The following is a 13,416-nucleotide window of genomic DNA, read 5'->3' as shown; positions in this document are numbered from 1 at the left end:
TAAATTTTTTATTTACTTATTATTTTTTTTTTTTAAAGATTTTATTTATTTATTCATGATAGTCACACAGAGAGAGACAGAGAGGCAGAGACACAGGCAGAGGGAGAAGCAGGCTCCATGCTGGGAGCCCGACGCGGGATTCGATCCCGGGTCTCCAGGATCGCGCCCCGGGCCAAAGGCAGGCGCCAAACCGCTGCGCCACCCAGGGATCCCTTTTTATTTACTTATGATAGTCACAGAGAGAGAGAGAGAGAGAGAGAGAGAGGCGCAGAGACACAGGCAGAGGGAGAAGCAGGCTCCATGCACCGGGAGCCTGATGTGGGATTCGATCCCGGGTCTCCAGGATCGCGCCCCGGGCCAAAGGCAGGCGCCAAACTGCTGCGCCACCCAGGGATCCCTGAAAGCTTAATTTTTTATTTTAAGATAACACCACGGAAAGAAGTAATGTCTCCAGACCACTTAGATGAGGTGCCCCTTATTCAGTGCCTGTTAGGAGCGAGTTACTGCCCAGGATGCTTCATGTCCACCCTCTCAGACCCCAGGGCAGTTGTGGGCCTGCATGTAAGGCTCTGCTGGGGAGTGACTTCGCTGGGCTGTCTCTTGGTGGATAGGGAGAGGCAGAGCTCCACAGATCCTGAAGCTCACAGCACCACCTCTACTGAGTTCTGGCTCTAAGGAAACTCCCTTTTCCCCAGCCCCTTAGCCTAGAAGTTTATGTAAACTTTAACACAAAACAAAGCTGTGAGTAAACATGTTGACAGCAGGTGCAGAAAACAAGACAAGTGCTGTCAGCACCACTGCTGGGGAAACTGCTCAGCAGAGCCAGGGAGCTGTGTCCAGTGGAATAGAAGGGTGCCGTCTGCTCCAGACCCACTGCTTTTGTCCAGTGTGCCTGGCTGTGCAGCTCCCACAGCTTTAGGGGTGCTTCTAGGACACAAAAAACACCCTGGGCACCCTGAGAGGGCACAGGACAGGGAGAGGCCCACCTGGAAAGAGTAGCCCTGAGCCGGAAAAACCTGGTCCAATCTAAGACCTTATTTTTATGGAAGAATAGCACTTTAGGCCTAACAACTGGAAAACAAAATAAAGGACTCACAACACACAGGACAATATGAGAACCATGACATGCAGAAAAACCACCAGCCTTCCTTAGGTCTCAGGCTGCAAGTGCTTCCCCTCTCACCATTGTCCCATGCTGTGATTTCAAGGCTGACCTTGGGCCTAGGACCAGGTGTGGGTCCAGCTGGGCTGCTCCCACAGGACCAATGACTCTAAGACAATCTCACCAAGGTCCCTATTTCCAGTGGGCAGGGGTTATTGCTTTTTTTTTTTTTTTTTAATTTTTGTTTTTTTTATTTATGATAGTCACAGAGAGAGAGAGAGGCGCAGAGACACAGGCAGAGGGAGAAGCAGGCTCCATGCACCGGGAGCCCGATGTGGGATTCGATCCCGGGTCTCCAGGATTGCGCCCTGGGCCAAAGGCAGGCGCCAAACCGCTGCACCACCCAGGGATCCCGGGTTATTGCTTCTTAAAAAACAAACCAAATGAAACCGTGTTAAATGACTTTTCTAAGAAACCTAACTAGAGGCCCAAATTAAGTAAAATACCACTAGAGAATCTAATGTGTGCAGCCTTCCCAACCCAACATTTTAAGGGCACTCTAACAGAGCTTATACAGTGTGGAAAACCAAAAAGGATTTTACTTTGTATTATTTCTGAACTGCCAGGCTGTTCATTTCAGAGCAAGCACATATTACTTCGAGACTGCTGAGCATGCATTTCTACTATATCAGTCAAGGAGCAACTGCTCATTTTCCTTTGCCTCTGAACACTATGAGCTCTACTTGCTGTATGTATGTCAATGCCTCCAAATGCTCACTAAAGGTGTGCATTAAAAAAGTTGTATCCATTGTAGGATGTGATTGCTAATGACAGAATCATTCTTTTGGCTTTCATGCTATTTCCCCAAGCTTTCTACCATTAAGGAAAATAAAATCTAAATAAAATAAAAGAAAAATAAGATGTATAGCATGATTTAAAGGTCCATATATAGTGTTTAGTAGATAATAGTAACAACCCCTTATAAAGGCATTGTTCTAAGCATCTATAGTCAGTATCCTCTGAAATGGAAAGAAATTACTAAGAACCAGTCTGGAATCTGGCCATTCAATTGCTAATATTGAGGGTTAAGAGCCAAACAGCTAATCCCATTCTGGGTGTGTCTGTCATTACCTCACTAACATTTACTGTCCACAGTCCTGGGACAGCTGCTCAGAACATTCCAGGAAAGAATCTGCCCAGGGGGAGGATCACACATGTGGAGGCTATTACATTACTGAATCAGAACTCAGTAAAAATCAGGGAAGAGGACTATTAGAATGGGATGGACCTGGATGGTTTCCTGCTTCCTTTCTGGTTCCTGCATAGGTTGGTTACTCCTTTACCTACATACAATGGCACACAATCTCATTCATGCCCCACCCTCAAAGCAAAACCAAACATGACTATCAGGTCACTCGATTCTACAACTGTTCTTCTATAATTAACTATAATTTCTACCTTCTGCTTTATTCCTATCTTGATCCTGGAGGTACTGGGGTTTCCTCCCAGTTCAGAGATGAGCACTCCAGTGCAGGCTTGCCTGAATGCTTCCCTACTGAGCCAAAGGGCGCTGGCTTGGGAACTGGCGAGCATCCAGCCACAGCCAGAATCTAGGCTTTTTGTGAGGCTCTGGGGCCCTCTGCTGGCTGTCCGCTGTAACTGTTAGTTCCTTACTAACAAAATCACCCTGAGAAACCTACTACCTATCTTGCCGCCATCAACAAGACTTTCATTTAAAATATCCACATGCAGAGAAACACAACACATCTTTATATCATTCCAGCTCCTGCCATGTAAATACTTTATCCAGATCTCATGAACAGGATCCACAGAATATATATATATTTTTAAAATAATGAACGTGCTTTTATTTCTCTCCTAACTTTTAAAATGTGAACATTCTGTAATTTAGTCACAGCCTTTACTTCCAGGTGACTTCTTCATTGGGTCTCAATTCCCTTCTAAACAACAAACTCTTATTCCGGAAGGCAGTTAGCTTTTCATCATTCTTTCTGTCTAGATAACATCCAAGGACAAACCCCATAGGCACAAGTATATGTACCCAGTGGTCACGAACAATCTGAATTACGTTCATCTTAAGTGCTGCAGCCTGGGTAGCTCCAATGACCCCACCGGATCCATAGAATATTAAGGCTTGTGACCAGTCTCAGGAAGGAAACAGCCAATGATCTGCCTGAGATAATCCTCTGATCAGCATCATAGCCTCGCCAAGTACATACCATTAATCGTGTCACACAGACTAGTGGGATTAAGACAGATGAGTGTGACAGGGCTCCCCCATATAACCTGTGGTCAGGAACTCTGGGAAGATCTGAGCACTTTGCCTCAGCCACTTACTAAATAGTGAACACAGGTGGACGGGTGTCTCATCTCTCCCAGCTTGTTTCCAAATCTATAAAATGGGATCTAACAGCCATAGCCCTGTTATTGATTGAATAAGATAACTCATTTTTAGCATGCACAGCGTGGCGGCACAAAGCAGTGACTATAAACGTTAGCTGCTGTTCTGTGTTGCTACCACTGTCATCACAAGTGCTCATGGCTTGAGCTACAGGGTCTCCTGCTCTTCTAGCACAGTTGCAGAACACTCTGCCCTGGGGTGGGGGTGGGGGTGGGGGTGGTGTGGTGTGTCTCCAGCCATCAGGATAGTAAGGCCCCTCATACAGAAGGTGACAGAGCATATTTCTGGACACCTGCTGACCAAGTGAAAGATGGCTTCTCTAACTTAAAAAGCTGAAGGGAACTGAGAGCTGAGAGAGCACTGAGAGACATAAAGGACTGGGAAGCAGGTCTGCAGAGATAGCTGAGGAGGCCAGATGTTGCCGTGGAGTGTGAGCACCTGGAGACATGGGTGGCACAGGTGGTTTATCAGTTGCTTTCTGATAACTTGGCCCACATAGGGATTGGAAATGGCCCTGAGCAGAGCAACAAGGAAATGTATGGGAACTGTGACTCTAGAATATTAAGAAGACCATTGAGTAAAGCTGCCAATCTATGAAGAGGAGCTTATACAGGGAGCGGGATGAGTGACAACGACCAGCACTGGCTGAATGCTTATGGACTAAGCACTTTCTTACCTCCTCAAGGGTGCTGTTCTCCTCCCCATTCTGCCAGATGAGACTGTGGCACAGGAGGAGGCAGGTGGTGGGAGGCCACACAGCTATGGAGATGGGGCTGGGGTCTCCACACAGGCAAGAGCTGCTCCAGCTAGGCCCACCAACAGTACCCCAAGCTGACAGCCTGTTCTGCCACCGCCTAGGGACTCTGGGCCAATATCTAAGGCCCAGAATGGCATGCCCAGGGAAGTTGGGCAAGGCCTTCTGATGGGGAGAAAGCTGACCGAGAGGCACTCAGCAGTCTTCCTTGCCTGGTACTTCTAAGGGTTGACATCTCTGCCACATGAACAGCTATTTGATAAGGCCTGAGCTCCAGGTGCTGTGGCAATGGATCACAAAATCAATCCACTGACATCAAGCAAGTGAAAGAACATTCCTGGGAGCCTGGGTGGCTCAGTGGTTGGGCGTCTGCCTTTGGCTCAGGGCATGATCTCGGGTCGGGGATTGAGCCCCACATTGGGCTCCCTGTGAGGAGCCTGCTTCTCCCTCAGTCTACGTCTCTGCCTGTGTCTCTCATGAATAAATAATTTTTTTAAAAGAATATCCCCGCCATGGAATCTGCCAGTGGAATGTGCTGCTGCAGGATGCAACTGAAAAAGCAAGCAAGCAAAGCAAAGTGAAGCAGTGAGAAAAGGAGTGTATTTCTGTGTGTGCATTTAAAACACCTGGTCTTACAGTAATAGCTACAGTAGTGCCTTTAGAACTGACCCAGGGGGGCCCCTGGGTGGCTCAGTCCATTTAGTGTCCGACTCTTGATCTCAGGGTCATAAGTTCAAGCCCTGCACTGGGCTTCATACTGGGCAGGGGAGCCTACTTAAAAAAAAAAAAAAAAAAAAAAAGAACCTACCCAGGAACATCTAGAGCATCACACAGGATCCAGAGCCAGCCCCCATCACACTCTGATAAAGCCAGCAGCCGTTCCCCACCAGCTCCACAAGGCCAGCCTGCCCATGTCTGCCTTTCTGCTGGTGACAGATGGTCTCATGATGAGGGCGGCAGCGTGGCTGCATAAGGTGCACAGTCTGTCTTCAGGCTGTGAGCCGTCCTCAACTCCCTGCCTCCAACCTCTTCTCACCTCCAGTCCTTCCTTCAAACTGCTGCCAGAATATCCCTCTGAGACACTGAATGTGATCATGTCGCTCCTGTTTCCCACCCTGGATGGACTTCCCACAAGGAGTGTCCCCCTCCTAGCCACCACCTACCCTCGGAAACACTTTCAATATGTTGCATCCTTTCTGGGAGCCTCTCCTACTTCTCTGCCCTAGCCCTACAGCAGCCTTCCAGGTCTGGTCTTGGAGTCACTTTTCCATGATATCTAACTCTCCAAGGCAAAATCAGTCAGCCCCTCCCTGGCCCCAATGGGCCCAGGCCCTGAAGTCCCCTAAGCAGCGGGCTTGCATCTCCACCTGGCTACACATTTCTAAAACACGAATTAGGATCCCCTTGCCTCCCTCACAAAGCTGTTCTTAGTCTCCCCCTTACCACTAAAGAACATTACCACTCAATAGCTAGTCTTCCAGCTCCACCTTAGATCCCTCCACTCCTGTGTCCAGAAACCACCACTATTTCTGGCTGACCAGAGAAGGAGCTTAGATTTTGGTCCTTATTATTTCTCCAGGACCTGCTATTGTGTCTCCAATAGCCTCTAGGCTTCTGGGAGAAAAACCACTAGCTTTGTTCCAGTGCACATTCTAGTTTATTTCAAGGGTTTTTTCTCAAAGCCTCAAGGGTCAGGCAGGACCCTCAGCACCAAGGACAAGTGTCCTCCTCCTTCCTTAGTCTATCAACTGACCATATCATGAACCTTTCTCTGTCCATGTTACTTGGGAAACACTGACAATGAATCTTGTGACTCAACTTGGGACAGTTTTATCTGGTGAGCTGGCCACAACTTCCATGTGCCACAGACAGCACTGGCTGGCTTGAGTGCATTATTTACTGATCTCAGTGTCCAATCAAGGACCACAGTTCAGTCCTGATTCTACAAACGGGAAACTTCCAAAATGGGAACGGAGAAGACCAAACTCAAAAGGAAGTTCAGAGCCAACATGTGGCCTCAAGGGCGCATGCAGCATCTTCTCAAGAATGTTACAAAGATGACCGAAGGTGACAAACTCAGCCACCATGAACTTTGAGGGAACATGTTCACATATTCTCACAACACAGCTTCACAGGTATATGTGTTTTTGTTCTCTCACTGTTTCTTCACTCCAGCAACTGCTGTCCTCCTGGTAGGGCCAGTCAAGAGATGCCCTCACTTACCAGCAAGCACACCTGTCCACTCAGAGGACAATCATGGTAGATGCTATGCTGCCAGGACAAATGCGTGGGTGGTTTGCCTTTCTAAACTGCAAAGTTGGTGGATCTGGTACTTCAGTGCTGGCCCACACTTGCTTTTGCTCAAAGGTGGACTCTAACATTTTGTTTTGAAATCCTTTGGAAATACCTCAAAAGCTACTGCACAAAGTAGCCCTTCATAGATGTCAGTGTCCCTCTGGAAGGGCAGTCAGTCTCTGAGCTGAAGAACAGACTGTGACATTCTTCCTTTTAAAATAAGCAGGATATACTGGAGGGAAGGTAACTACATGCAACCCTTCTTCTTTTTTTTTTTTTTTAAAGATTTTATTTATTTATTCATGAGAAGACACAGAGAGAGAGAGAGGCAGAGACATAGGCAGAGCGAGAAGCAGGCTCCATGCAAGGAACCCGATGAGAGACTCGATCCTGGGATTCCAGGATCATGCCCTGGGCCGAAGGCAGGAGCCAAACTGCTGAGCCACCCAGGGATCCCCATGCAACCCCTTTGAAAAGAATTTTGAAGTCTCGAGAAAATGGATTTCTCTTGGACCCAGGAGTCCTACTCTTGGGATCCATCCTAAGGAATAATTCTTTTTTTTTTTTTTTTTTTTTTTTCCTAAGGAATAATTCTTAAAAAAAAAAAAAAAAAAGGCTTTATGTACAAAGCCAAGCACTGAATTATTTGCAGCAGCAACAGTGGAAAACACTTTATACCTTAGACTCAGGGCACATATAAGTAAACCAAAGCACATCTGACCGGTTTACAAACTGTTTAAGAACACAGGTATTGGGGATCCCTGGGTGGCTCAGTGGTTAAGCATCTGCCTTCGGCCCAGGGCGTGATCCTGGAGTCCCGGGATCGAGTCCCATGTCAGGCTCCCTGCGTGAAGCCTGCTTCTCCTTCTGCCTGTGTCTCTGCCTGCCTCTCTCTTCCCCCCCCCACCCCGTGTCTCTCATTAATAAATAAATAAAATCTAAAAAATAAAATAAAATAAAAATAGAGAACACAGGTATTTGTCATGCTTAGTACCAAAAAAAAAAAAAAAAAAAAAAAAAGGTTGAGTACGACATGGTACTTACAAAATGATTACAATCAAATGGCAAATAGCAAATGCCAGACCACAAGCTAAAGCTACAGCACCTCACGTTAGGAAGACGGGGACAGGGACCAGAGGGTTATGCGCGAGGCTGAGCAAATCCTGCTCCCTCTGCTTCTTCATCAATAAAAACGAGGAAAGCAAGTACCTGGCAACATCCCCGTAAAGATAAATGAGAAACTGTGTGCGCCCAATAAAAGAGAGCTGCTGTTCTCACATAGTGACAAGAGGGACGGCTAGCACCTCCCACACTCCTTACCACGCCAAGGTAGGTGCAACATTATTTCCTTGTTCTCTGTAAAGTAACATGGGCATCATTATCTTTTTCCCCCCTTAAAGATTTACTTGAGAGAAAGAGAGAATGCTTGTATGTATGCACACAGGGAAGGGACAGAGGAAGAGAGATTGAGTTGTAAGCAGACTCCATGCTGAGTGGTTGTTTCAGTAACCCTGAAAGAAATGTCATTACCCCCATTTTACCAGATGGGGACACTCGGGCTTGTGGGGTGACCCAATCAAGTGGGGGCTGCTGGCATGTCCGGTGGGGCTGGATCTTATGGGACCTAAGAGCAGACCTGAGCTGAAATTAGGATTCAGCTGCTTAACTGACAGAGCCACCCAGGTGCCCCCCGCAGGCTTCATTATCTTAACTATGTCACTAGAACCTTCTGAAAAGATATGCTGGCTCTGCCCTCTATGGGTGTGACTTAACCTCTGAGCCAGGCAGAGGCCACTTCTGGGCAACAGGCTTGAGCAACGGGAACATGAGTAAGGCACAAGGACCCACAGTGACCAGCAGGCCAAGTACAAACAGACCCAATAGGCAACCCGCCTTGAAGTAGCCATAGGCCCTACCTAGCTGACCAATGCACTACTTGTAACCAGGCAGAGGTGCCAGAAAAGGGAAATTCCATATGTTCCCATACCTCCTTATTCCCCACTTAATTCTTAATGATAGCTCCTCTCTGCCACTGCCTCCTGGCAGATAGCTTCCCCTCTTCTCCCTTGCAGTGAGTTCAATGAACTTCTATCTCCTTTATTCTGCCTTAGGTGACTCCTTCCACCACACGTGCCAGCGGCCCCCACTTGATTGGGTCACCCCACAAGCCCGAGTGTCCCCATCTGGTAAAATGGGGGTAATGACATTTCTTTCAGGGTTACTCTGAAGCCCGGAAATAGTTTTTGTTTTTTTTTTTAAAGATTTTATTTATTTATTTGAGAAAGAGAGAGAGAGAGAGAGAGAGAGAGAGAAGCAGTCTCCCTGCTAAGCAAAGAGCCTGATGTGGGGCTTGATTTTAGGACCCTAAGATCATGATCTGAGCCAAAAGTAGATGCTTTCCGGACTGAGCCAGCCAGGTGCCCCCTGGGAATAGTTTTTAAAGAGCTTAGCACAGCAGCAGTTAATCAATGAATTGTACAATTGTTGGGGGATATGGGGTGCTGGCAGTTGCTCAAAGTTTTGGGACAAAGTCCACAAAAATCTCACAATGAGATGAGCAGATCTTATAGCCTAGTTACTCTGCCATGATCACACAGACAAGAGGATTCTCTAGCTTCATTCTGAAGGGATAGGGAAAGGGCACGGCAGCTTCTGTTTAAGGAAAAATAGTAACATTATGATATGACGAGTTATAATTGTTGAGGATGGCCGTGACTGGGTTAAGGACTAGACAAAAGCAGATGGTGACGTGTGAAGAACAAGAAGGCAGAAAAGCGGGATCCCTGGGTGGCGCAGCGGTTTGGCGCCTGCCTTTGGCCCAGGGCGCGATCCTGGAGACCCGGGATCGAATCCCACATCAGGCTCCCGGTGCATGGAGCCTGCTTCTCCCTCTGCCTGTGTCTCTCTGCCTCTCTCTATGTGACTATCATAAATAAATAAAAATTAAAAAAAAAAAAAAAAGAAGGCAGAAAAGCATTCAACCTGGCCAGGATCTGGCACTGATTTGTGATGGCTGAACATGGGGTTCCACTAGCTGGGCTTTCTACACTGAGCCTATGCATTAAAAAACAAAAACAAAGGAAACCATCCTGATTTTCAAACTACTGCCAGTTTTTGTTATTCCAGACCTGCTCAAGGAAGCACCAGCCACCACTCCTGCAGTTTCTGGAAAGCAAGCCTGGCTTATGTTAGTGGCAATGAAGATCACCCCAAGGACTTGTGTAGTAGTGTTCACAGTTCTGCTCAAGGCCCGAGCACCCCTGCCCTGGTTGTTGAGCAGAGGTGAACAGGGCCACCTCTACTGATAATCTTAACAGCTATTCCAATGGGCTCCCAAAGGATATCTGCTCAAGGCACAGAAGCTTTGCTTTTATAGGGTCCTCTCCTATATCAATAAGGAAATGTGAATTCCTGCTGGGGTGGTCTGTAGTTGCTCCCCCACCCCAGGCTCAGGCTGTGCAGGGAAGGGACATCATTCAACACCTTGTCCGCCTGTCCAGGTACCCCTGGTGCTGTTGAGTGGCCAGCTTCTGCTGGCTAAACCTGCGTATCCCCCTCCTCAACCGTGCCACCTTTGTCACTGGTTGCTCATTCCACACTCTGCCTCTTATGGGGAGCCAGACCACAGCAGAAGGAGAGCAGCCTTCAGTCACTGGCCTTAAGAACCAGAGGAGCTCCCTGCAATTGTCATCTGCCACAGATGTAGACACAAGACACAAGGGTGGCTCTGCTGGCAGTGGCAGTCTGAGGTGGAAAGAACTCAATCACCTTGAACAAAGACACCTCCTTCTCTTTGCCTCACATGCTCTCGGACCTCCTCTGCCTTTACAACAAGATGGATAATCACGATCAATTTTAGACCCCTGTCTGGGGACTGAACTCTTTTGGGGCCTGTGCCTGGTCCTCCTCTTCACACAGGCCAGCAGGGTTGAAGGACCCAGGGTACAACAGAGGATTTTTAAATCTCTGGAAGAACAGGGCTGTAAAAATTATTCTGTTATTTTATTGTCTTGGATGCTAAGGGATGCATACTAAACACCGTTACTTTAAGAATACAGCAAGTTAGGGATCCCTGGGTGGCGCAGCGGTTTGGCGCCTGCCTTTGGCCCGGGGCACCATCCTGGAGACCCGGGATCGAATCCCACGTCGGGCTCCCGGTGCATGGAGCCTGCTTCTCCCTCTGCCTGTGTCTCTGCCTCTCTCTCTCTCTCTGTGACTATCATAAATAAATAAAAAAAAAAAAAAAATTAAAAAAAAAAAAAAAGAATACAGCAAGTTAGTTATATGATGAACTTATAGAGGTAACTTCTACTACCTTTCCCTTTCTTTTCCAAACCAAAAAGACAAAGTGATAAGCTGAAAATGAATAGGGTGGGGCTTGGCAGGCAGGGAAGCATGTCTGAGCCCCTCTCCTCTCACAGAGGCATCCAAACAGCAAGTCAAAAGGCTGCAAATGCTGAGCTCAGGGGTAATTAAATCAAATTAATCTTGGGAAAAGAACTTTAAATATTCAAAGCCCCATTAATCCTCATGCCTTGTAATTAAATATGTATGTTAAGAAGGCTTGAACAAAAGCAAAACACTTTCAAAATGTGAATTCTTTACATTCATAGCATTATAATGTGTTCTAAGTACTGATCTTGTAGAAAACTATGTAAAAAATTCAGTCAAGTGCATGTTGTAAAAACAGGGCAGAAAAAATGTAGCTACAATCTCTGGCCATCCTAAGCTTTAGAAAAACGAGCCTTGAGAAACATCTTCACTGTTCTCAAGCTCCACATCATTTGCTGACTGATAACCCTCACTTAGTTTTAACTCTCCCTGGTCCTCAACTCCTTCGGGTCTTGAGGTGGCAGCCCCCGCACAGGTCTTGGAAAACTTCTTTGCTTCTGTTATCCTGGGATCCTCTCTTCTATTTTATTTTCTTGTTAAAAACACATTGATTTGTGTCATCTTGCAGGGATAATCTTCTCTTCGATAACCCCTGAAGATACTGTGGTCACCCTAACCTATTGTGTATCTTGGAGGGAAGACATCCAATTTCTGAAGATTAAAGGTGCAGCCTAAGTCTTACAAACATCCCTTTCTTCAATCCTCAGACAACCCAGTGAGACAGGCAGGTATTATCATGCCCATCCTACAGATGAGGAAACCAAGTTACTAAGAGATTGAAGAACTTGCCTAGATTACATACGTTATGCCCAGAATTTTTTCTTTTTATTAAAGATTTTATTCACTCATGAAAGACAAAGAGAGAAAGAGAGGCAGAAACACAGGCAGAGGGAGCCTGACGTGGGACTCAATCCTGGGACTCCAGGATCAAACCCTGGGCTGAAGGCAGGCACCAAACCGCTGAGCCATCCAGGGATTCCCTATGCCCAGAATTCTTACTGTCATTCCATAATTAGCATCCTATCATCCTGTTGTTTCTTCTGTTTTCTTTTTCTCTTTTCTGTTTTCTAGCAGGAAAAAAGCAGCTGTTCTGATGAGTTTACTTATGTTTGATGGAAGGTAGTGGCTTTTGAAAATGAAACTAGAGAGGTGACTGGAAAGCAAATAAAGACCAGAAGAATCAGTATGTCCAATCAGCAAAGTCTCTGTTTTCTCTGTATTGATTCTGTTCCCTAATTGAGAAAACATACAACACAGATTTGGGCATCAAAAGTTTCTGCTCCATCAATCTCACTTCTGCACGAATACAGGTATGGCCCCTGACAAACGTCTAACATGTGGAAGGAACAGTGCAGTTCAAATGAGTAAGATGGAACTTTACCATCGAAATTGCACGAATCTTTGCAATTCGTGCAAACACGAAAGAACAGTCACTATTCTTCTTTTTTTAAAGATTTTATTTATTTATTCATGAGAGACACACAGAGAGAGGGGCAGAGATATAGGCAGAGAGAGAAGTCTCCATGCAAGGAGCCCAATATGGGACTCAATCTTGGATCCTGGGATCATGTCCTGAGCTGAAGCAGGTGCTCAACTGCTGAGCCACCCAGGCGTCCCATGAGAGTATTCTATTTATTTATTTATTTATTTAATTATTTATTTATATTTTTTTTATAAAAGATTTTATTTATTAATGAGAGACAGAGAGAGAGAGAGAGAGAGAGTCAGAAACACAGGTAGAGGGAGAAACAGGCTCCATGCAGGGAGCCCGACGTGGGACTTGATCCTGGGTCTCCAGGATCAGGCCCTGGACGGAAGGCAGCGCTAAACCGCTGAGCCACCCGGGCTGCCCACCCCCACGAGAGTATTCTTAACAGAAGACATTCCTGCTTCAGGTCCTGGATTCCTACCTCTGGCCAGTGAGGACACCAGGCCTCATTCTGTCATAAGCACAGAACTGTGTAAAATTGAAAGGCCTTTCCAGCAATGGTTATTCTTTCAATTATTTTACACTGAGAGAAGAGAGTAAAAAACTATAAAAAGCAGACAGTAAATGAAATAGGGTGAGGACTGTATATAATACCAGACACTCACATATCCAAAAGCTACAAATGGAAGCAGGAGCTACTGACTGGTTCATTCCAGACGACTGAAGGTCAGGGGGAGGAAGGGTTCAGCTAAAACCCGTTATCTGTCTTAGTGTTGTTGGGTATTTTGTTTTAGTCTCTGTTGATACAGAGATTACTGGTGAGAGCAAGCACACCTAGGTACATGCTACTAAGAAACACAAAAAAGGCATAAATGAAGACAAAGTGCATTCCTCTTATTTCAAGCCTTCCTTCAGCAGTTTGTTTCATTCCAGAAAAAACAACAGATAAATCCTTTACATTTATACAAAAGAATTTAAACACTCACAATGCACACATTTTACCTTGTTTTCACTTAACAGTG

General features: G+C 46.2%; 2 protein-coding genes across 8 annotated transcripts in view; both read right to left on the bottom strand.

Moving 5' to 3' along the window:
* RNF216 (ring finger protein 216) overlaps positions 1-13,416 on the bottom strand; it is a 161,461-nt gene that overhangs the window by 59,819 nt on the left and 88,226 nt on the right. The window lies entirely within an intron of this gene.
* LOC112646040 (NADH dehydrogenase [ubiquinone] 1 beta subcomplex subunit 1) lies at positions 2,947-3,254 on the bottom strand. Its single transcript, XM_035717573.2, has one exon. It carries the CDS (start codon positions 3,195-3,197, stop codon positions 3,024-3,026), a length of 174 nt encoding a protein of 57 aa, XP_035573466.1. The 5' UTR covers positions 3,198-3,254; the 3' UTR covers positions 2,947-3,023.

The sequence above is a fragment of the Canis lupus genome, chromosome 6 (assembly GCF_003254725.2).
Source record: "Canis lupus dingo isolate Sandy chromosome 6, ASM325472v2, whole genome shotgun sequence".
Taxonomy (NCBI): Eukaryota; Metazoa; Chordata; class Mammalia; order Carnivora; family Canidae; genus Canis; species Canis lupus.
The sequence above is the reverse complement of the archived record's forward strand: the minus strand, read 5'-3'. Positions and strand labels throughout refer to the sequence as shown.

Bases quoted from the DNA above. Each gene is read 5' to 3' on its own strand.
- LOC112646040 (XM_035717573.2), bottom strand. From the start codon at position 3,197: ATGAACGTAATTCAGATTGTTCGTGACCACTGGGTACATATACTTGTG.